This window comes from Colias eurytheme, chromosome 8 (genome assembly GCF_061535395.1).
Source record: "Colias eurytheme isolate Ceu_HAF_F1 chromosome 8, ilColEury1 Martin Lab GWU primary, whole genome shotgun sequence".
Lineage (NCBI taxonomy): Eukaryota > Metazoa > Arthropoda > Insecta > Lepidoptera > Pieridae > Colias > Colias eurytheme.
Genome location: NC_142987.1, coordinates 1,708,809 through 1,734,835, shown reverse-complemented (window position 1 = coordinate 1,734,835; position 26,027 = coordinate 1,708,809). Strand labels below are relative to the sequence as shown.

The 26,027-nt window shown below is 32.7% G+C and overlaps 1 protein-coding gene across 1 annotated transcript in view; it reads left to right on the top strand.

The window, feature by feature from the left end:
* The window catches only part of LOC149906279 (guanylate cyclase 32E-like), a 166,500-nt gene that overhangs the window by 114,002 nt on the left and 26,471 nt on the right, over nt 1-26,027 (top strand). The window contains exons 15-18 of the mRNA XM_090104411.1: nt 3,962-4,139; nt 12,637-12,777; nt 14,495-14,618; nt 18,290-18,358. Coding sequence (XP_089960537.1) covers nt 3,962-4,139; nt 12,637-12,777; nt 14,495-14,618; nt 18,290-18,358 — 512 coding nt within the window. The remainder of the gene's footprint in view (nt 1-3,961; nt 4,140-12,636; nt 12,778-14,494; nt 14,619-18,289; nt 18,359-26,027) is intronic.

Genomic DNA, 26,027 nt, shown 5'->3' with positions numbered 1-26,027 from the left:
CCTATACGAACATTTTGCAAATACCTTACGCTTGTGGATTTGCGTATTCGTGCGAATGCGAGTGACCAGCATAATAAACGGATAAATTTTCCACATCACTAACTCCAAGCACAGATAACTCCAAAAGTCAAACATTCGTTATAAAACAAAAATTTACCTGCAAAGGATACATAGCAAAATATGAAAGAAAACCCTCCAAAATTCGTGCACAGATTATCCTACAGAGAAATATGAACGTGCAGAATCGGCAAAAATAAATACCGTTCGGAATATTGTTAGAAAAGAAATAACAGTTGGGTTCCACCATCTTTTGTTTATGGTCATTCATCTTGTTTAGAAGTAATATTATATTAATAAAAGACAATAATTTATCTTATTGATATCTATTGTTTAACGAACGCGTTTTGGTTGTTTGTAATATAGCTATGCTTGATCCTGGGTACAATTCAGATAGGTAGATTCATGAAAAATATAATTTAGAAAACATGTATTTAGACGATGTAAAAAAATGTATTCACACGTACATCTCGTATTAATTAAACTTAATCTCTACACTAAATCGGAAATGTTACACTCTTCCTTATTGAATATCGAAGCAAAGTTGCAAAAACTAATCTCAAGTAAATTTAGTTTAAATTTCTACAGGCTTCCATTTCAAAGAGAAAACTTGTTTAATATGAACGATATTTAAGATTCATTATACCAGAGAAGTCCCAGACAAACACTTGTGTACAAAACAAAAGAAAAAGCTCTAACATATGAACATATGAAAAATTGCATTTAAATTATAAGAAAACAAAAATAAACGAGTATTATATCTCTTTCAAACAATGAGTGGATTCGAGTTTCTGCAAACAAAAAGCAAACAATTTGTTTGTTCTCTCTCTTCAACTTTATAATATTAGTATAGATTATTGTTATTAACATTCCGAAGATTTAATTAGAACTTATAATAAAACTTTTTTTTGTGCACTTTCAAATTATTCAATCGTTTTGTTAAATAAAGGAAACAAATAAAAACATTTTAGGTACAAATTAAATACCCAGTAATAGACAGTATTATAACACGATTAATTTTCAAGTTAATTCGGCGATCCAGGATGTAATAAGGCAGGATAATGGAGAATAAGGAAACGATTATTTCGCATTTTCATTAACATAACGTATTTACAGTAAACAAATATTATATATGTAATACAAAAGAAATTCATAACTAAGTATGAGTAAAAAACATATAATAAATTAGAGTAAATGAAATAGAAAATTATGATTTTATACTTCATTTATTCTAAAATAACAAAAATATGAATTGTTTCTCAAAACTATGGAGTTTTTTCCTAATAAAATTTAAAAGGGGCTCAATCTATTTTTCAATTTACCAACCACGCATCCATAGTTTTTCCAATCTTTCGAATTAATAATTTTTCGTTTTTCATTTCATAGGATATTACCAAGGTATTTTAAGAGACTTAAGTCGACCATAAAATAAATTGCCAAAGGAAATAGGAAACATACTTGAAAATTGGCTGAGATTTATTACCTCTAAAGTATATCATAAGAGAGAGATATCATAATCGGAAGCACATTTAATAAAAAGTGACATAAATGTGCCATAAAATATATTACTGCCATAATATTTAAGGACTTAGCAATAACAAGCAGTTATGATCTGGCTATATTATGTCTAAGGGCCGATTTTTCAATGCTTGGATAAAACTTATTCGTCGAATCATGTATAAAACTACCATTTTAAAAACGTATTCTAATTGCCCGTATTTGACAGTTTACGTGACATTTTAATATTATCGTGTAATACTTTATTGGACGGATAAGTTTTATCCAAGCATTGAAAAATCGGCCCTAAGCAATATTACTCCGAGTGTAGGAAAGTGATGGCACTATACGAACTATACCAGGTGAAAGGTAAGACGTCAGACGAATTTAGACAGGAGCTTCTACTCATGAAACTGAACAACTTTTGTTCTACAACCTTGCTGAATTCGTAAAAAAAATTGGACTTTGTAAGAAAACTTCGCTAATCAGCTGACCTATTTCCATACAAAGTCCAAATTTTTTTCTACGAATTCAGCAAAGTTGTAGAACAAAAGTTGTTCAGTTTCATGAGTAGAAGCTCCTGTCTAAATGCGTCTGACGTCTTACCAGTCACCCTGTATAGCTCTGTCATTTTTCCACACTGGAATTAATACTGCTTTAAGACATCCTTAAATGTGTTGTCTTATAAAAGTAACAGCCAACTTTAATTGTTTTATTGAGAAGTAAGGCCCTTAATTTTCTTGAGTTAATAGTTGTTTTTTATTTCGTTCTTGATATCTTCCCGGGAAGATTTAGACTTTTGATGACGAATTTTGTGATCAGCTTTCTAGCGTTCACTGTTTATGAGATACAGCCTGGAGACAAACAGACAGCGGAGGCTAGTAATAGGGTCGTTTTACCCTTTGGGTACGGAACCCTAATAAAACGGCTTAATGCAGATAAAAATAATATAATCCTACAATGAGTAGATAATAAAAAAACAACAAACCTAAAAAAGTTAATTGTGGATCGCGCCTCTTTCCACCTACCTACAGTCTTTTCTTATTAAAATTTTAGCATAGAAATTGATTTCACTTTGGTCTTTGAATGGACAAACACCATTTTTTGTCGTTAGATATAAATTAAAAGGGAAGAAAAAAAGGGTGAAAATTTATAGTAATATTCCTGGATCTTTATTCGCACAACAAATACCTATGAATGTTAAAGGTATTAAACTAAACTAAAACTAAAAAAATTTAAACTAATAGTATAGCGACATTCTTCTATAATATATTAGACTTTTATCACGATTTAACTCGAAAACTACTATATCGATTTTAACATTATTTTATTATTAAGAAGCTTTATATTTACCAAGTAGCAAGTGATAGGCTTTTTTCAATCCTGGTAACCCAGGGCAAAGTCATTCACGGAAGAATTCTACCATACCCATGGCCCCGTCGTTGATGCGGCTTGACGGAACACAGTGGGGTTTTGGTCGGTAGGAATCCGACATAACCCACGGCCCCTTCCCCGGAGGCCGTGGGTATCTATGCAAGATTTCCCCACTTAAAAAAAAAGGGGCAAAGTCATATTTCGCTCCACTGATTAGGTAAAAAAGGAAAACGCGAATGAAGCATGAGCACTGAGCAGCATTGTAGTTGTAATAAACTATAACGTGATCTAATATAATAATCAATCAAGTGTTGACCTGATTTCTAGATGGGTTTAATCATAATATGTGGTAAACAATGTACCGAATTTGATTATGGACATTATAATTTTGATGTGCTGGTTATTGGGTCCTCAGGCATAATTATAAGAGTACGTACCAATATATTGTAAAAGTGTTGCGCAAGTTTATGTTCAACGTAAATTACGATTAAAATTAAACAGTAGTTAATGTCGCATTATATACTATTTACTCCTGAGGCACTGAATCCCCGAAGTGGGTCTTGGCCTCCAAGACGAGAACTCTCCACTTTCTCCGGTTCTGAGCGGTCTCTTGCCAATTGTCGTTGGCTTGGAGCTTACTCAGGTCCCTCTCCACTTGATCCGCATATTATACAAAATATAAAAATAACCAGTATCTTCTACTAAAAGATTATTTCTTTCTTTCTTCTTCTAAATCTATCCAATTTTATTCTGCTATGTTTCTATTCTGCTTATAAACTGGAATTACTGAAACGATAAAAGACAATTTATTGGGTACAATCGATAGCAGTGAATACTTATAGCTAAGAATTTAATAGCGTGCTTTTTATGTGCCGTTACATAAACGTTATCTTTCTTTCTTCCTATTCAAATTTCATAAAATTAGTACATCAGTGACAGTTAAATGTTCCAACCAAAAAGTGTTCAACCCACAACTTCCCTTCAAAACAATTTTTCAACCAGAAAATGCTCAAAAAGTTGCCTCTTTCAACAGAGATCATCGGGCGAGTGCGTCATCCCATAGGCGGAGTGCTATACCGTCCTCCCATCGGCAACCTCACCGCCCGGCCCTCCGTGATCTCCGTCCTGAAGTCATGCTGGAGTGAGCGGCCGGATCGACGTCCTGACGTGCGGCTGGTCAAGCTGCGACTGAAGGACATGCATGCGGGCATGTGAGTATATATTCCACATTAATTACCTTTACAAGTTTAACCTAATATGGTACTAAAACTATCTTATACAGATATTAAAACTAATACAAATACTAATAACTTAAACTAATAACCTTACAATCTACTAAATGAACATCCTATAAAAAAATGCAATTAATAACTAAGTAATAATATAAAGAAGTACCTTTGTTAATTCACCCAGCTTGCATGTGCGTTCGCACAAGAGTAGACTTCGTGAGCAGCCACACATAGTGGCGGCCTATCACGATAATACCATAGACTATGCATTGACCATTTCTTAATTCCTTCCCTACACTTTTTCTCGTTCTGAAATAAAAAGCGCTTTATATGTTTTTTGTGAGTATAACGTACCTATTATCAAAATGTCTTCTTACCACCTATTTCAATTATTAAATTATAAATATGTTTTTTTTATTTTGTCAAATTCGTGATTGAGTAATAAGTAAAAATCCATACACTTAAACATATTGTGTTCACATCATTACTAATTATTGCAATAATTATAGAATAACAGAAATGACTCACAAATCGTAATATTCCGACACAAACTGTATATTTCGTACCAGACGCAACGCAGGCAACTAAAATACAATCCTGCATTGAATCAGTGTGGATTAGCAATGTGCTTTGTCGCTAGTTCATTGTATTTCTGTTCCACTATTGTTGATAACGGAAATAATTGGAGTTTTGATGTAGTATTATATTAGTACCTAGGTAATAACATTATCTACATAAATCTGAATGTTCATTTCATTCAGTTTAAGATCGCCAATTCTACACGAGATCTTATGAGTACCTACTTACGTACTTATTATAAGACTATCTATTTTTTGTCGTATGACATTTGTGGCCACAACAGGCTATGACTGAAAGACAGCGGTGAAAGCACTGACCTTTTTGTCATTGTTTTCTCCATATTATGCTGCGTCCTTTCCTGTTATTAATTGTCATGTGTTTTTTTTATGTAGCTATTTCTTTTTTTACAACGAATAAATGAATTATATTCTGATTTTATAGACTATATAAATACTCTTACTAGGGCCAGTTTCACTACTTGAAAAAAAACCTTTTATTTATTTTATTTATTTATTTCTTTATTTGTATCAGGCAGCATTGCCCATATATTGTTAGTAGTACTTATTCTAGTGTTAGTAAAACTACATATACTTATTTTTAGATTTAAGAGTTACAAGCCATTTTTTGTTGATAAAATTATGTACATTATTGAGAACTTTTAAAATACTATTATCATTTTTATTAATTCTATCCCTAATTGAAAAAATTTTTTTCCTTATTATAGCATAAAAATCATCTACTCTGTATAATACAAACATATGAGATGCACTACAAAAACGTGGCAATCCCATGAACATCCTGAATGCATTATTATATTGTACTCTAAATATGTTCATTGTTTTTCGTGTATGCTTCACCCATAAGCTACTTGTATAAAATGACTGACAGTAGGTTGTGAACAATAGCTTTTTGACATTCCTACTACATTTTTTAAATCTTCTTATTATCATGTTTGCCCTAACTGATAGATTTCTTCTCTCTCTCTCTATATCCTCGTCATCACTCAGAGTGCTGGTAACGAAATGCCCCAAATATTTAAATTTATTTACATTAACCAACTCTGTTTCATTAAGATATATCGGAGGGACGTTGTCAGGACCTCGCCCCGACCGAAACACTAAAACATTGCTTTTTTTTTCATTATAAAGTAACCCATGTTCACTTGCATATTTCTGACAGATTCCCACCAACACCCTGAGTCCTCTGATTGAGGGACTGAGGAGAACCATGTCATCTGCATAGCTCAGGTTATTAATGTTAAATCCTCCTATATGACATCCGACATGAGTCGCACTCAGTTCCTCAATCAGGTCATTAATGTACAAATTAAACAACAAAGGAGAGGTTAAACCACCCTGTCTTACTCCACAATTTAGAACGTAGGTATCTGAGAGTGAATTTTGCCATTTTACTACATTCTGTTGATTTTGATACCAAAACCTCAAAATGCGAATAATGCTATCTGACACACCAGACCTTTGCAACTTGCCCCATAATTTATCATACACCACACGGTCAAACGCTTTACTTAAATCGAGAAAGCATGCATAAACTGATGTTTTTCTTTCTGTGTAATAAGCAATACAATTTTTTAAAGAAAATATAGCCAAATCAGTAGAAACATTAGGCCTAAATCCAAACTGTCTATCATTAAGTTTTATTTTATTCTCTAAAGATGGTAGCAAAATCTGTTCAAATACTTTTGAGAATACAGTTGCTAAAGATACTGGTCTATAATTATTAACATCTGAATGATCACCCAATTTGTTTTTGATTATAGGGACAACTGTTGTCCTCATAAATTCCAATGGCAATACGTTATGTTTTATAAAATAATTAAACAAAGTAGTTAATACTGTGATCAGAGAGGGTCCTGCATACATTAAATGTTCAATATTTAACTTATCATGGCCAGAGGATTTACCTCTCTTAACACTTCTAAATGACCTTACTACATCAACATCCTTAATTACAAAATCTACCTGTTTACAAAAATTAATTCCAGAATATAAATTGTTCACCGCTAAAGAATCAACATGAAAATGCATTTTAAAGTTATTTGCGATTTTCGTACAATTACTTTCACAACCGATAGTACTAGGGATAGACCTAGTCCCGTTACATGAATTTGTGATACGCCAAAATTTTACAAAATTTTTATTAGTGTTAGTTATTACGTTATTATATTAAGTTTTATTAGTTTAGTTATTACTTTTAAATATTTTTGACGTATTTTACACTTTGTCATTTCAACTGACAGATAAGCTAAACAGAACCTATCCAGAAGCTATGAAGTCTCGTGAACAAAACTTACAGGTTTGGAAATAGATAATAATTTGGATTTGAAACGAAGCGAGGACAGTCTACTATATTCTAATGAAAATCATTTCTTATACCCAGTGTACAATGTGCTATTGTTTCAGCTAAATCTATGCTTATTTCGCAATTCAATTGCAAATATCTGCAACCAAAATTTAACCTTAAATAGACATTTTCCCTGTGTGTTGTAATAAATATGTATGTTTATGTACTTACCAGTTGGTTAAATGTAGGTACGATCTTTGTGCAATGGTTGGTGGTAAAAAGAAATACTTGTCTCGACTGTAAGCTTGAATTGAACTGTTTAAAGTGTTAGAACAACAGGACTATACGAAGTGTATACGAACGAACGAACGACGACGGAACGCGAGTATGAGATCTACGGACCATAGACGATAGAGTATCTAGGTCGTCATATAGGTACTTAATATCAAACTTTAAACTAAAGTTCGAGCTTGAGACACCGATCTTACATCTAAATAAATCACGTTTTATATATTATGAGAATCATAGCAAATTAGTTACATACAAATTTCATTGAAAGCACAGATAATATAATTGTATGCTAGATTGAAAGGTAAATTACGGTCTCATTTAATTCAACAACATTAGTGTAATTTATATTGACTATGAATAATGAAGGCTGTTGGAAACTAACATCGTTTGTAACAACTTTGATTAAACTGTTTGTCTTTGTATTGTGAAGATCTCAGAGGTGAAGATATTATTACCTGCTGGCTGCTAGTAAGCAGTTTGTAATCGAACTAACTTAAGGATAGAAATATTTTAAGTTTGTATTATTTTCTGTGATTATTTTATTTATTTATTTTTTTAATTATTAGACTTGTTTTTCAATGATTGTGTTTCGATTAATTTTATAATTATTACTTAGTTATCTTTTTTTATTCATATTATTACATAATATTTGAGTAACGTAAGCTTAATAAATAATTTTTTGTCGCAATTCTCCTAGTGATCTTTAATTGAAATTTACCAATATTAATGATCAATTATTTGTGTATTATTTGTGTTGTACCCATAAATTCACTCGCGATTCATTGCACTGTGGTTTTAATAATTGGCCTAATTGTCGAATTGGTTAATCAGCGAATAATATTATACAGATAGTATTAGAATTAGATATACATGCATTACTATAATTAGATAGATATTATATACATGCATTACTATAATTAGATAGGTTATAATATGTAGATATTGCTATTTAATAGGATATTAATATTATCTAAATGCGAAACTTTTGTGAGGATAGAATTCACGCAAATACCTACTTCTGAACCGATTACAATGAAAAACGCGGCTTCGTCCGCGTTTTTAAGGGGCTGACAACACCAAATTGAAGTTATTTGAGCAGTTTTTTAAGAAAAGATATTATTTTTTTAAGATTATTCTAGCCCATAAAAAAATGTTAATATTCTTCATATTTCGAAGAACGTGGACGGACTCGATACATAATTGGACGAAGTCGGCTCGATAGAAAATAATTGCAAAGATTGCTCTTAAAATCATCATTAAACGATTCTATGTCTTTATTTTTTTGACGGACGGGTCTGCAATTTAAAACAAGAAGTCAACATATTCATACCTGAAACTCCGAGTCATATTTCGCATATGACCCACACTTTTCCTTAAATCACATATTTTCTTATTATTTTCTTCTACGACCTGGCCCCGCCAAGTAACAGTGATATTGCGCTCTCGTTTGCGCACACTGTCCAATTGTATGGGAGTAAAGGAGAGGGCAATCACTGTGAAATTTGCTCTTAACAGCCTCTTAAATAAAAACCCGCATAGTTCCAATGGGATTTCCGGGATAAACTATGTATTAATCCAAGTTACACTCTGTATGTGTGCTAAATTTCATTGTAATCGGTTCAGTAGTTTTTTCATGAAAGAGTCACAAACATACACACCTACACATACACATACATCCATTCTCACGAGTTTTCGCCTTTATAATATTAGTAGGAAGGATTACCTCGGTTTGGTAAAAGCTTTAGATCTTTAAATAGTGAATGTAATAAAACTTAATTCTGTTTCAAGTGACCATTTTAAATTTCAAGAAGCCTTTTAATTTCTACAATCAATAGCCACGTAAAATAGGCCACTTACATTACAGTGCAGGCATTATAGTTTCATACCTAAAGTGCTGCTAGAGAACTATCGATGGATCAAACCGCAGACACATCTGTATATTGTAGTTAAGTGTTTTCTTGTGTAATATGAAAGTGTATATGTATTACTATAACATACATAATAATGAAACATTAAGAGAATGAGAAACTAGGTTGGTCTTGGCTTCGCCCGTGACCCTGGATCATAGAAATCTAAATAACAAGGCAATTTAGATTTCTATGCAATAAATATAGGTAGTTGAAAACAAACACTAAAAACACGCTTATAATATTAGGTTATGAAATTATTGTATTGTTAGCGATCCCTGATAGTTGTTCAGATTTTAAATTAGATCTATCTGTTAAATACCCATCTAATTTGAGTCTAAACGAGTCAGTTACATACAAACTTATGCTCACAGGTGAAGCTAATAAAAGCATATTAAAAATACATATCTTACGCCGTACCTAAAGAAGTTGATTCCTTTCTAATGCTAAAATAATTTTCAACAGAACCTTACAAACATTACGATTATAAACGTTTGTGCGTTTTGAAATTAATTCGTTATAGGTACTAAGGGATAGGTAATTAAGAGTTTATTATTGAATTCAAGTATTTTCAAAACGTTCGTCTAACCGCTAAGTTTTCGATAAAGGGCGGTTTCGGTTTTCCATTGAATTTGAGCGGATTGTTTTAAATAGGTACTTCCTACGTAATAAATACGTCTAAATCAAATTCACATATTTACACAAAGTATTTGCAATTAAATAGATTTTTATTTACTTTGAATTTAACTTGGCGAAAATGTAATAATTTAATGTTTATAGACAAAATTAATATTTTTTACAAGAATTGTTAACTTGTCTTGTACATTATTCGAAAGCCGTGACTGACCTTACCTTACCATAATATAATATTACTCTATCTATTATTTATCACTATAACTTTTATTTATTAACAACCAAATTATAAGCACATTCCTTGCAAAGTAATTATTCGACAATTTACGCTTCATTACAAATCAAGAAAGAAACACGTACCAAGATACCTAGGTACTTAAACGTAAGATTTTTGTCAATATCTATTTAAAATTAAATTTTAAACCTTGCCACATAAAAAAATCATCAATCATCTAAACCTGATAGGTATATTCTAGAACGTAGAATAGAATCTAACTCATGTTATCAACGTAAGCGCCAACTTGAGCTAGGTATAGTTCTGATCTAGGACACTAGGACACGTGTGATAAAACCTCGTTCGTGTTTCGTTGTTATTTTGCTAATTTTGATACGAAAACGCCTTTAATTTAAAGACAAAATGTGAGTAACTAATACCAATCTTCTTATATATAAAAATGAATCGCAAAATGTGTTGGTAAGCGCATAACTCGAGAACGGCTGAACCGATTTCGATAATTCTTTTTTTATTATATTCCTTGAAGTACGAGGATGGTTTTTATGTAGAGAAAACGTAAACATGTACCACGGGCGAAGCCGGGGCGGACCGCTAGTCTATATATATAAATATAATAACTCAAAGGTGACTGATATAGTCATCTATCAACGCACAGCCCAAACCACTGGACGGATCGGGCTGAAATTTGGCATGCAGGGAGATGTTAGGACGGAGGCGTCCCCTAAGAAAGGATTTTGATCAATTCTACCCCCAAGGGGATAAAATAGGGGATGTAAATTTGTATCATGTTTATTTATCTTTTCCACGCAGGCGAAGCTGCGGGCAAAAGCTAGTTGTATATAATAATGTCATTAATATTATATAATTAAATAAATAAGGTAAAAGGACCCTTATAAAAAAGCATAACACTATTAAATACACGTGGTTATTAGATTACCTATTCTTTGTTTCAACTTTACTCGACGACAGGATAATGTACCTAACAAAATTGCAAAATACTGCATGTTTAATGATGATTGGTATTGTGGCTGATATTTTTATTGGCTAATATAGTAGTTTAAATAGGTGGTTAAAAAGTTACAAAACAAAAAAGTTACAGTTACTTTACAGTTGATTTAAATTTATATTATTTAATTTTAAATTTATAAAAACCTTATCTGTATCCGATTGTTTCAATCACGCCCACGAGACAGTCTTACTTCCAAAGTTCCAATTATTTCAATAAAATGCTTGACAAGTTCCTAAATAGAAACAAGTATAGTAAAGTATAGTATAGTATATTTGAGAAAATGTTCAGATAACGAATTCTGTATTTTACATAAAGGCTTGTAACTTGTTAATTACACAAAGGCTAGTTCGATGTTTTTCTCTAAAAAATTTCCCCACCCAATAGCTTTACTTTTTCAGATTAGTTAACTATATTTTATAAACACTGGCAAAATTTCATTGTAAAAAAATTCAATAAAATGTATTAGGTAATTATAATGTAATTATAGTGTAATTATAAAAAAAACAGGGGCTCCTGTTGAAAAGAATCTTGCTTTTATACAATGAAAGATAAAAGTACTATAATATAGTCATTTATTTCTTATACTAACTACACTAGACAGTATTCTCTTTACAAGAGGAATATAATTGACTCATTGTTAAGAACATTAGACCTAAATAACTTATAAGTAGTTAAAGTTATTCAATTTACACTACTACATAGTAACATACTATTCAAAAGTTGCTTCCCTCTACCTGGCTATCTGTTCCTATGTATACATATTACATATATCTATTTTATATATATTACTAGCGGTCCGCCCCGGCTTCGCCCGTGGTACATATGAAAAATAGATGTTGGCCGATTCTCAGACTTACCCGATATGCACAGAAAATTTCATGAGAATCGGTCCACCCGTTTCGGAGGAGTATGCAGACTAACATTGTGACACGAGAATTTTATATATAAGACTAGCGGTCTGCCCCGGCTTCGCCCGTGGTACATATGAAAAATAGATGTTGGCCGATTCTCAGACTTACCCGATATGCACAGAAAATTTCATGAGAATCGGTCCACCCGTTTCGGAGGAGTATGCAGACTAACATTGTGACACGAGAATTTTATATATAAGAGATAAATAAAATTATAATAAAATTATATATATATATATATATATATATATATATATATATATATATATATATATAATATATATTATAAAGCTGAAGAATTGTTTGTTTGTTTGAACGCGCTAATCAGAAACTACTAGTCCGATTTGAAAAATTATTTCGGTGTTAGATAGCCCATTTATCGAAGAAGGCTTATAGGCTATATAATATATCATATTTAATAAATAACGCAACGCATTTTGAGGCGGTTTTTTTAACAAGAATGATTTTCGAGGAAAGTTTTAGTATACATAATTTAAATAATTAGGAAAGAAGAAAGCATTTATTATTCGTTCCAACATGTCAAACAATTTAAATGCGTTTAAAATCCATTCAAAAGGCATTAATTTCTTAATCTTCTAATTGTTCTTAGGAAAACAAATATATTCGACAACATGCTGTCCATGATGGAGAAATACGCATCAAATCTGGAGGCTCTGGTGGCCGCGAGGACTGAACAGCTGGCACAAGAGAAGAAAAGAACTGACGGTCTACTCAATAGAATGTTGCCTAGGTGAGTTTTTAAAGAATATTCTATAAGGCATCTTAATTTAAGTACATTAAAGAGAGAGACTTGTAATATATTTTTTGTTGACTGATAATCGATTGATTGATTATCGATTGATTGATTATCCACTAATCGATTGATCGATCGATTGATTATCGATTGATTGATTATCGATTGATTGATTATCGATTGACTATCGATTGATTGATTATCCATTGATTGATCGATTGATTGATTGATCGAATGATCGATTGATCGGTTGATTATCCATTGATTGATTGATTGATCGATTGATTGCTCGATCGATTCATTATCGATTGATTGTTTATCGATTGATTGATTATCGATTGATTGATTATCGATTGATTGATTATACATTGATTGATTATCGATTGATTGATTATCCATTGATTGATTATCGATTGATTGTTTATCGATTGATTGATTATCGATTGATTGATTATCGATTGATTGATTATCGATTGATTGATTATCGATTGATTGATTATCGATTGATTGATTGATTATCGATTAATTGATTATCGATTGATTGATTATCCACTGATCGATTGATTATCGATTGATTGATCGATTGATTATCGATTGATTGATTATCGATTGATTGACCGATTGATTATCGATTGATTGATCGATTGATTATCGATTGATTGATTATCGATTGATTGATTATCGATTGATTGATTAATTGATTGATTGATTTATTGATTATCGGTTGATTGATTATCGATTATTGATTGATTATCGATTGATTGATTATCGATTGATTGATTATCGATTATTGATTGATTATCGATTGATTGATTATAGATTGATTGATTATCGATTGATTGATTATCGATTGATTGATTGATTATCGATTAATTGATTATCGATTGATTGATTATCCACTGATCGATTGATTGATTATCGATTGATTGATTATCGATTGACTATCGATTGATTGATTATCCATTGATCGATTGATCGATTAATTGATTGATTGATCGAATGATCGATTGATTGATTGATTGATCGATTTATTATTGATTGATTGATCGATTGATTATCGATTGATTGATTATCGATTGATTTATTATCGATTGATTGATTGATCGATTGATTGATTAATTGATTGATTGATTTATTGATTATCGATTGATTGATTATCGATTATTTATTGATTATCGATTGATTGATTATCGATTGATTGATTATCGATTGATTGATTATCGATTGATTGATTATCGATTGATTGATTATCGATTGAGACAATATATAATACAAATATTTACCTACTCTTAGCTCTTTACCATATTATTTGCATTGAAATATTTTATTTTGGTACCGACTACAGGCTAAATATTAGTATTCTTGGAAAAACATATTTCATTTTATCTTACACAGCTTTTCTCCCAAACAAAACTCTAAAAAATAATATACTTTCCTTCGATCTAAGTTCAAGAATAAGATAGAAATCATTACATCAATCCTACTCCTACTAATATTATAAATGAGCTATTGCATAGCTTCCATCGCGGGCCTGGAGCGCGGGGACCGAATCCAGAAATTTAGTAACGAAAAACCTCACGCTCCCCACTCCGACGGGCGCGGAGGTGTGGCTTGAAGGCATAGGATGCTTTTAGGCTTTACCGCGGCAGTCCCCGAGTGCCACACGTCTTTTCTTTCTGTCTATTTATTACCCTTAAAAGTATCCTCTCTACAGGACGGTAGCAGAGGCCCTGAAGCGTGGGGAGCCAGTGCAAGCAGAGAGCTATGAAAGCGTGACGATTTACTTTAGCGACATAGTTGGATTCAACCGGCTTGCTGCTACTAACACTCCTGCGCAGGTTGGTTTCATTTATGATAATATTATGAAATGTTATGAAGCTAAGTTTATTTAAAAAGCTTTTTGTGTTTCTTTTTAAAGGCGTCAATATGTTACTTCAGTAGTTTAGGCTTCATTAAAGTTTTTAGATAGATTATTTTGCAAAATGTATAGCATTTGTATAAAGGTAACATAATATTATTAAGGTAAATATCTACATTTTAAATAGTTTTAAAGTTGGAGAGAATTATTGACTGAATCAAAAATAAAAATGGCCGATTTTTTCCTTTACTATATGTTTACTATCATAATAAATAAATAATATTAAGGGCCCTTAGTAGACGAAAACGGCAAAATGGACTGTTATGTATGAGCTATAATTGAATATATTGAAGTTTTTTCGCACTGAAATTTCTAATATGTATTACAGAACGTATGTGTGATGGGATGCTCATTACAACCGTATTTTACGATTATAATTCGTATAAAATCACAAATACATAGGTAAATTACCTTCTCGATTTCGTGACAGTTTAGATTTAGAAAATCTATATATCATGTGAATGGCGCTTACGATTTTTGGTTTCGAGCACGTTGATTCCATACTTACTAAACGCGGACCCCCTCACCCCTCACCTCAGGCGCCAATAGCTGAATTTTCGCTGACTGCCTAACCCCACTTTTTATCCGACTACGCTTGAAAAGGGTGATTTTTTTAGGGTCTTAATAACATTATTAAGACCCTAATTTACGAACAATTATGTTCTAATAAGCAATTAAGAAATAAAATGTCAAAATGATGCCCTTTAAAAGCACTGATGCAGGAATAGAATAGGTATTCGAGATATCACACTCGTCCTACTCATTTTCTGCTCCTCAGGTAAATATAATAAATATAAACCTTTAAATAGAAGTCGTTATAATGTGTAGACATAATATTATCTAAGCGGTATAGAGTTCGAAATATTATAATACGGTGAAATACCAAGAAGTTTTATTTGTATAAAAATACATGTATGAATATTTTTCAGTGCTCCAAACGATGTCACTTTGTTATGTAAAACTTGGAGAAGCATATTTTCGAGATAAATCCCATTGCTAGTATAATTTTCTCTTCAAAGTACTAGGCTTACAGAAAATACAAGTGGAAAAATAAACAGTCTAAATTTCGTGTTTATGTAAATTCACCCAATTTCGTGGGGATTGCATGCAGACGTGCTTCAATGTTATTTATTTTTGTTAGACTTTATTAAAATTTGTGGAGAATTACATCACATTTAGGCTGCGAAATAAAACTCAATGACGAATGACAATGTGTAAATAATTATTAAGTGTACGTATTAAAATGGTACTTTTTATGATATTGTATATAATTATGTTTACATTTTATATTCTGAGCGTGCATATTAAGAAAAATTGCATACACACACGTCAATAAATATATTATGTATTCTTCATTTTACAAGGTATTCGCTGTATAATTATAATATTTTTCCGATCACTTTCAATCAAGGCCATTTTTATTCATCTGTAAACTTTCTGTGATATAAAATACTAGCTTTCCGCCTGCGGCTTCGCCCGCGTTTTCAAAGAAAAACCCGCATAGTTCCCGTTCCCGTGGGATTTCCGGGATAAAACCTAGCCTATGTTACTCGTGGATAATGTAGCTTTCGAATGGTGAAAGAATTTTTAAAATCGGTCCAGTAGTTTATGAGCCTATTCATTACAATCAAACAAACAAACAAACAAAGTTTTCCTCTTTATAATATTAGTGTAGATATGGAGTGTATGATCCACAAACAATAACAGTATTCAGGTTAATAGAAAATAACGATCGCTATATCACTACATTGTATAAAACAAAGTCGCTTTCTCTGTCCCTTAAGTCCCTTGTATGTGATTTAGATGCGGTTTTTTTTAATAGATAGAGTGATTCAAGAGGAAGGTTTTAGCACAGTATTACAATATTATTTCCTACAGTAAGGAATCGCCTTTGATGTCGCGCGATGCCGCCGCCAACGTAGGTACTTACGCTGCCACACGAAAATACGCTAGGGTTGCAACAAATGGGAAATACAACAATTTTGATTATTAATATTATGACGAAATCATTTATTCATATGTACATTCAAAATAATTGCGATTATTAAATCTGATGTAATTATTTGTTCATAAATATATAATTACAGATATTGCACTGCTAAATATTATTTACGTGGACACTTTATTTTTGGATGTTCTTAATTGTATATTATACCATTTAACTAAGTAATGCATTCGCATTGGGATGTACAATCTGATTAGAAAATAATGAGGACAACATATACATAGCTTTGATTTTAATTCAACAGATACAATTAATACAATCTTTCTGAAATATTGTTTCCTTCTGGGATTTCAATGTAGAATTACATCCGTAAACGGAACAGTTTTTGCGCGTCATAATAGAATATGTAAGTACCTATGTATAATAAAATTATTACACAAAAAATACGACTGCGTCGTCCTTTCGCGATAGTTAATGCAAACTCAGCGTGATTGCATTAAGCGGCCCGCGTCGCCCGACCCCCCGCCAGTTCCCCTCCGTTTCTCTGCACAAGTACATTCGTCGCCATACTGTAGGATGGTAATACTGTGGTTTTAGTATATAATTTATTATGTTTTAGACAAAGCGGGCGAAAAGCTAGTTATAGATATAAGAATCTTATATATATAAAAATGAATCGCAAAATGTGTTGGTAAGCGCATAACTCGAGAACGGCTGAACCGATTTCGATAATTCTTTTTTATTATATTCCTTGAAGTACGAGGATGGTTCTTATGTAGAGAAAACGTAAACATGTACCACGGGCGAAGCCGGGGCGGACCGCTAGTATATTATATTTTTTTCATTCCTTTAATGTATCAGTTTATATACCTATTTTTTTAGTTTGGAATATGTTACACTGAAACTGTTACTTTTATTGAAACTTACGTGAGGTATTCAATCCAAATACACAGGAAAATTAATGAAATTCGAAGCACCCTTCTCATGCATTCCTGGACATTCCTGAAATACAGGAGATCAAAATGAAAATGCAATTCTGTTTCATGTAGACGTTATAAAAGCATTTCCGAAATGCAACGGATAAAAACCAATTTAATCCATCAGTCCTCGGAATCACAGACACAATAGAAAATCTATTGTGTCGCGCCCCGATCGGGCCTTACGGTGGTCAATGGGTTAATATAGTTGACTGCATATTTATAGGTATAAAGGTATATAAAGAGTTTGTTTTTTGCTTGAACGCGCTAATATCAGGAACTCGAACCTCTGGTCCGATTTGAAAAATTTTTTCAGTGTTAGATAGCCCATTTATCGAGGAAGGCCATAGGTTATAAAGAAAATTATAAAGTTCATCACGCTAAAACCAATAGGAGCAGAGCATTGCGGGTAACGTTGGGCACAGGCCACAGCTAGTGCGTAGGTATATCTCGTGGTATTGTCATAACGATAGCTACAATCAAGCTACAGTAAACTATGATAAATTTTAAGAATTTTCATATTATCTACGTAGTTTTTTAGCCCATGTAACTATTCTATTTCTCTTCTAAAAATAATATACATAACTTCAATATTTATCAAGTTTAAACAATATTTCGTGTGACTTCTGCTCTTGCCTCTAGAGATAAACATGCTATTTTTGTTCGCAGGTCGTGGAAATTCTCAACGAACTGTATTCATGCTGTGATGCCATTATATCGTTTTACAACGTTTACAAAGTGAGTTTTTAATTAAAAGTTTATTTTTCTATTTAGTCCGTGTAAAGCTTTGTATGTTAAATTGTTGTGTGTTTAAAATGTAAGCAGATAATCTAGTATTCTGTTGTTCCTGATTAAGAAACGAAAAATATAACTAAATGACGTTTTCTATATCACTATAATATTTTATAGCGTAGGTTTTTTTTTCTTTTGTCTATAGGCTAAGGTAATTAATTCTTTTATTTATCTGCAGCTTAAGGGCTTATTTTTCAATCCTTTGTTAAAACTTTCGTCTTGGTTACTTGGTTGAACAAGCATTTCATAGGACATTTTTATACTATCATGTTATTGGACTTTAACCTTTTTAGTTTTTACCTAGTATTGAAAAATCGTCACCAACATTAACGTCTGCACAAAATTAATAAAATTTTTTTGAACTTATAAAGATAATAAAAGACAAAGTTTTTTAGTTTGATATTTGATATTTTAGACGAAAAAGATAAATGAACTTAATGGAGGGAAATTAGAATATGGAAGTTTTGCGGCGTAATAATGAGGGCAGAACTAAATTCGTATTATAGTTGTAACTTTTCGTTTGTATTTTATGAATTTTCGAAATTGCTGGATATATAAAAGTTCTTCTTCACTGAATTAAAAAGTTAACTGATTTTCTATGTTTGTTATATAACGTTGCGTAACATTTATTAAGCTATTGCGTAGCTTTTATCTCAGACTTTGAGCGCGGCGACCGAATGTAAAAATTCCGTAAGGAAAAAACCTAACACCCCCCCTCCAACCGGCACAGCGATCCTCGAGTGCCACACGTACAGTCTTTTTTAAATTAATTCTTATTATTTTAATATGTGAAATTATTTAGATATATATACTTATCATCCCTTTTAGCAAAAAAAAAATATTTTATTAAACCCTCTTATTATTGAGCCTTGCGGCTCTATATAACAAAGAAATAAAGAAAATTACTTAAGTAATATTACTTATAAGAACAGTGACCGTAAATTCAATGCAGAGTGAAAATCCTTAGACACATAAATATTTTATTTAGACACACAACAATTATTTATAGTAAATTACAAACTTCTTTGAGTTGGCTTATAAGGACATATCAATCTAAGGTTATGAATGAGTTTGAGTTTGAGTTTTGAGAAATGTATATAATCTAATACATAAAATTCTCATGTCCTTATAAGCAGTTAAACTCCTCCGAAACGGCTTGACCACTTCTCATGAAATTTTGTGTGACCAACACAAACAAACCAATTAACAAGATGTATTTAGAAATTAAAGGTAGTGTATTAATATAACTCGTAAATTAAGTATTTTTTTTTTGAAATAGGTTTTTATAAAATGAATGTAGCACAAATCAGTCTTTCATAAATTAACTACAGGACACTTTCATCAAAATTGATTCAACAGTTTACTGTTTAATTTGTATAATTCATAATAAAGTGGGTATATATTAATCAAACTAATGTACATCTCGTTAGGAAGTCATTACTTCAGCATTAATTATGGGGGTAGTTTGAAGTTCACGAGGCGCATAAATCAGGTAATTAGAGGGTAGGCGGTGAATATTGAACATCATCGTTTTCATTGAAGATTAGAATATAAATTACCAGACTATACTACGTAATATATTGTATTATCTGTAAAACATCGTGTGCATTTATTTATTTATTTATTTATTTTACTCTTTAATACAACTAAACAGACTTACATACTAGAACACACAAAAATAAAAGCAAGGAGCAGTTTAGTGTATTTGGCGGCCTTATCACTTAGAAGTGATCTCTTCCAGGCAACCAGGGCAGAAGGTAATCAGCTCAATTAAGTTGTAAAGGTAGGTCGAGAGAAAAAAGAAAAAAAAAAAAATAATAATGATAATGATGTCACTGTAAACAAAATAAAATATAAGAAGATTAAAACACATAACAATTTATAAATTATATACTGTACATAAACATATATACGACACTACAGTACATACAAAAATATACTTATATAATATATAATATACATATGACTACTTATATTATACAAATATACCATAAATATATATACATATAATATATAATTATATAATACATATAATACATATATAATACATACACTACTAATATAAAAATTTAAAACAATAAAAGTTACTATGCCGAGTTGAAAGCGGATGACAGAAAGTGACGACGAAGGAGGTTTTTAAAACATGATAAATTCTTAGCTTGTTTGATTGGTAATGGCAATGCATTCCAAAGATTAACAGCAGTTACCGTAAAAGATTTCCCAAAAAAGTTGGTACGTCGCACAGGGACACATAAGGTAAGTCTGTCAACCGAACGAAGGGTATAGTTTTCATTGCGCAAGAAGGAAAATTGGTTTTTAAGGTACGTAGGAGCGGAAGGGTCAAAAAGGATACGGAAAAGTAAATGCAACAAATGCAGATTCCGGCGAAAACGGATGGGGAGCCACTTGAGCTTTTTTCTATAGAAAGAGACATGATCATATTTCCGAAGGCCGAAAATAAATCTTATGCAAAAATTTTGGAGCCGCTCAAGTTTTTCAGTAAGCTCAACTGATAAATCAGGATAACATGCATCAGCGTAATCAAGAATAGGAAGATGAAGGGATTGCGCTAGCATAATCTTCGTGGGAATGGGCAAAAAGTTACGAAGCCGCCGGAGCGTAGATGAAGCAGCATAAACCCTGCGGCTTAATTCCTGGACATGATTGGACCAGGAGAGCGTTTGATCAAACAGCACGCCTAAGTTTTTGACTACCTTTTGGTAAGGCAAGACTTCGCCACCGATTTTGATGCTTGGTAAAATACCCCAGTCGATTTCTGAAATCATATAAGGACTACCGATTATGATGATATTGCTTTTGGAAGGATTGATTTTTAGTCCAAATTCATTGCTCCATTTAAGTATTGTTGCCAATTCAGAGTTACAAAAGTCAATTGCCTTAGGTAAGTCAGCGAGAGTAGACTGGGTATAAATTTGTAAATCGTCTGCATACATATGGTACGGAGCCGTCAAACGGGAACATAAGGAGTTGATGAAAATGGAGAAGAGGAGAGGAGACAAGACGCCCCCTTGTGGAACACCAGCAGAGACTCCGCACCAAGACGAGTGTTTGGAACCCATCATGATACGCTGCCTCCGACAAGTAAGGTAGGAACGGAACCAGTCAGTTACCAAAGGAGAAAAATTAATAACACCTAGCAAACCCAGCAGTATATCGAAGTCGACAGTAGTAAAAGCATTACTGAAATCTAAAAGAGCCAGAACTGTGAGCTGCTTATTGTCAATACCAGCACGAATGTCGTCTGTCACCTTGATCAAGGCTGTAGTCGTACTATGACCAGGGCGGAAACCAGATTGGAAATCACTGAGGATATTATGTGTATTAAGGAAGGTAGTAAGTTGCAGATGAAGGAGACGTTCAAGGACTTTCGAAAGGAAAGGTAGTATGGAGATGGGACGGTAGTCGGTAAAAGAATTAGGATTAAGTTTTTTGGGCAAAGGAATAACTTGAGCATCTCTCCAAGCGCTTGGAAAAATGCCAGTTGAGATGGAGGTGTTGAAAATGTGAGTGATAATGGGAACAATTATGTCAAGGATAGGAATGATCATATTACGGCTTACAAGGTCACAGCCAACTGCGTTTGATGATATTGACAATATGGTTTTATTAACGTCGCGATCGGTAACAAGACTGAAAAGGAAAGGAGGATAATTAGGAGAAGGGAGTGATGAGAGGTGGGCTAGAGTACGGTTTTTCACACTAGTTTCAAGGGAAGGAGACGACGTAAAGTGCACGTTTAGCTGATCGATGTTTATATTGCTAGGAGTGTTATGCGTCACTTTACCAGCTCCTAAACTTTTCAAAAATTTCCAATTTGAAACCGAATCACCGTTCTCAAGGGATTTATGGATGTGACGTCGTTGAGCGTCTCTGCACAATACGTTGCAGCGATTACGTATACTTTTGTACTTTGCCCGTGCTTCGTCCGTCTGAGCAGTCTTAAGTTTACATTTAGCTCGATTCCTTTTAGAAGATAAACTTTTAAGCTCTGGTGAAAGCCAAGGTGCCGGGGTGTGCTTCTTTTTAACGGGTCGTAGAGGTGCATGTTTGTCATACAAATCAATAAGCAAAGAGTTAAATAATGATACTTTCGTATCAATTGGCTCAGCGTCATACACCTCACTCCAACAAATATTCTGCGCATCACAGCGGAGTGCATTTCTGTCCATTCCCACAAAGTTACGAAGCAGAAGAGTGGAAGGTTTGAATTTAGGGGATTGGAGCTTATATGAAAGGTAAATGAGGTCGTGAAAGGAGAAGGCATCGGCAGAACACTGCCCATGCTTGGATATGAAGTTTGGTAAGGAAACAATCATAAGGTCTATAAGTGAAGGATTACAGCCAGGAAAGTAGTGAGTAGGATTTGAGGAAAGGGTGTGGAGATTGTGAGAGTTGAGGATGGAAAGCAGCTTATTAGCACGGGTATCACCTCGGAGCAAACATGTGTTAAAATCACCCATAAAAATTAAATGCTCATATTGGGGAGACAGGTTACCAAGGAGGTTATCAAAGGAGGAAAAGTAATCAATGGAGAGAGAAGGACTGTAGAAAGCGCCAAGGAGGATTTTGGAATGCGGCAAATGGACTTCGATGAGGAGATGTTCGATGGAATTAGGAGGAGGAGGCTGAGGGGAAGAGCAAATTAATTTAAAGGGGATGTGAGACCGGAGGTAGATCGCCACGCCACCACCTCCCTTGCCAACACGATCGTTGCGTATGAGGTGAAAACCAGGAATCGAATAAGCAGCGGATGGATGACAAGGTTTGAGCCAGGATTCAGAGACAAGGATGGCATGGATATTTCTTGATGTAAACGATGAGAGCATGTCAGGAAAATGTGCCGGAATACTTTGTGCATTTATGTGGATGGCATTAAAATTTTTAGGGACATCGTTAAATAAGGTAGTAAGGGAAAAATCAAGAGGAGGTGGAATAGCACTATGAAAACTATCTTCGCTACAGAGCGATGATTCAGATAATAAATCGGCACTGTCAATGTTTATACTAACATCTGACATGAAATGATATAATATATATATATATATATATATATATAAATAAATATCTATAAATAAATAAATTAAAAATAATATATACAAAATACAAATAAATATAATAATAATAAATAAAAAACTAAAGTTATAATTTATAAGACAAAGGTATGCTCGGTTACCCTGTACCCACCGCAACAGTAAATGTAACTTATGTAAGCACTAAATTATTAAATAAAAATTGACAGTTTGACAGTTTTAAAAGAGAAATCGAAAGATAATAAATAATTAATATTTAACAATAACACCACTTATTTTAAACATAAAAAAAGAACATTATTTTAACAGAAATTATAACTGGCAATATCCGAGACAACTTTAACAATGACATTTGATTTTTGACAAGCCATGACTTTGACAATTAGACATCAACAAACAAAACAACATTGATATTTAACAAAAGTGAAGGTACGGTAAGAAATACATATGCAAAGAACGGTATCCATAAAAAGTTAAGTAAAAGCAGTACACAGAAATAGAAATTAATTATTAAGTACTTTGAGAGTCAGCTAACAGTCAAGTAAAGAATTAAATATATGCCAATTATGGAATAAAAATAAGTAAGAGTTTAAGAAAGAAAGCATAACATAATCTTGGAAACTGATATTAAATAAAACAAGACTACTTAGCTCTAGTTGGCCTTTTAGAGCGAGGAACACCTCTTACATCTTTAGAAAGGTCACTATTAGAAGCTGATGAAGTTGGAGGAGGCTTGTTATTCTCAGCAACATTACAAGGGATGCACTTGAGATCACCAACACTCTCAACGCGATGACGCGCTCCATTTGAGTCTATGACGAATATTCTGCCATCCCTGGTCCAACACTTGGAAACGCCAAACTGGTTCCTAGCAGCCATGAAAGTTTCATGTCGGCTTTTGGTGAGGAATTCGGACAAGGTGAAGCCAGAGCCCTTCAACTTAGTCTTGGATGACCATATCTGCTGCTTTGTATTGAGGTCACGGAATTTTATAAGTACGGGTCTAGGCTTGCCGTCCTTAATAGAGCCCATACGATGGCAGCGGCTAATATCCTCAGTAGAAAGGTGTTGTGCACTAGTGTGTTTAATTATTGTATCAACCGTAGAATTGAGGGTGTTTTCATCTTTGGCTTCTGGTATACCATGCACTAAGAGGATTTTGCGTCGGTTTCTCATCTCTAGATTGTCATATAAATGAGTTAGGGCGTCAACCTGGGACTGCAAACACTGTAGCGATGTGAAAACAAATGCTCGGAAAGCCAAGAAATCAGAAGCTAATCTTGATGGAGGACTGGCCAAATTGGAGGTTGTAGAGGTCTTCTGTAAATCTTGTTGAAATTCCATCATTTTTTTATTGAACATCTCGGACATTTGTGCCAAGGATTGTTTAATGGATTCCATACTGCCAAAATGTTAAAGTGAAGTGCTAGTAATATTAAAAAAGTAGTGGTAAATGTATTGGTGAGTACTTTAGGGGGTTTAAAGCACCATTAATATCAAAATACTGTTATTCACAAAATAAATTCGTAAGAGCAAATTAAAGCACGTGTTTATTTTTTTTACGCCTACCGCCGAAAAAAAGAATGTTTATGTAAAAAAGAGTGTTTATGTGGATTCTATGTAATATAATGATATTACATTAAACTAATTTTAACTATTTAACCGCATTAATATTTAGAAAACTAAACCAAATATAAACACACCACACGGGAGGCACCAGCTTTCCACAAAAATCATGAAAATCGGTTCATCTGGTCGAAAGTTTTGAGGTAACAAACACACAAAAAAATGAGGTTGAATAGAGAACATTCTCTTTTTTGAAGTCGGTTGAAAATAGTAGCCCCAGTAAAAGTAATCCCACCAAAAACATAAATATAAAATTGGGAGCTAAGTTCAATCGTTGACTTAATTGCCGAAAAATAATTGGGATCTAAATGTGTGCCAAGTTCTGTAGACAGTCCAGAAATTTATTTACAAAGATGTATTACATTCTTAGGTGAACTGAAAACTCAATTCTGTTTTATTTTCCCTCATAGAACAACGTTTATTCCAAAATATGACTTTTTTAATTTGAATAATAGAATTATTTTCACAAAGCAAACAAGTAATGACCTATTGAACCCTATTTTTTCATTTAGTTAATATATTAATGTTATTGAACGTTATTATTTTTTGAAGCTTAAAAACTAGCCAAGTGCAGTTTATGAACTTTTACCTCCTCCAATTAAATTTCAGTGAAATTCAATTATTGAAAGATAAACAAACCGTTAAAAATCGGAATCTGTTTTACATTTTCTCTGAAAATATTTAATTTTGGACGTATGTAGAGATAATTAATGAAATATCAGTATATCAAGAGCTTAAAATAACTTTCAGTGAAAACTTTTAACTCTATTAATGTAATGAGGAGATTCATTAGTACTTTACTGTTTTACTTGGTTGAACACTTTACTTAGAATTCGTTAGGTATATAGGTATAAACAAGAAAAAATGTGTGCGTGTACTAGTGGTAGTGTACACACGTAAGAAGTGAAACTTCTTTATGACCTAATTTTTCAAAAAAT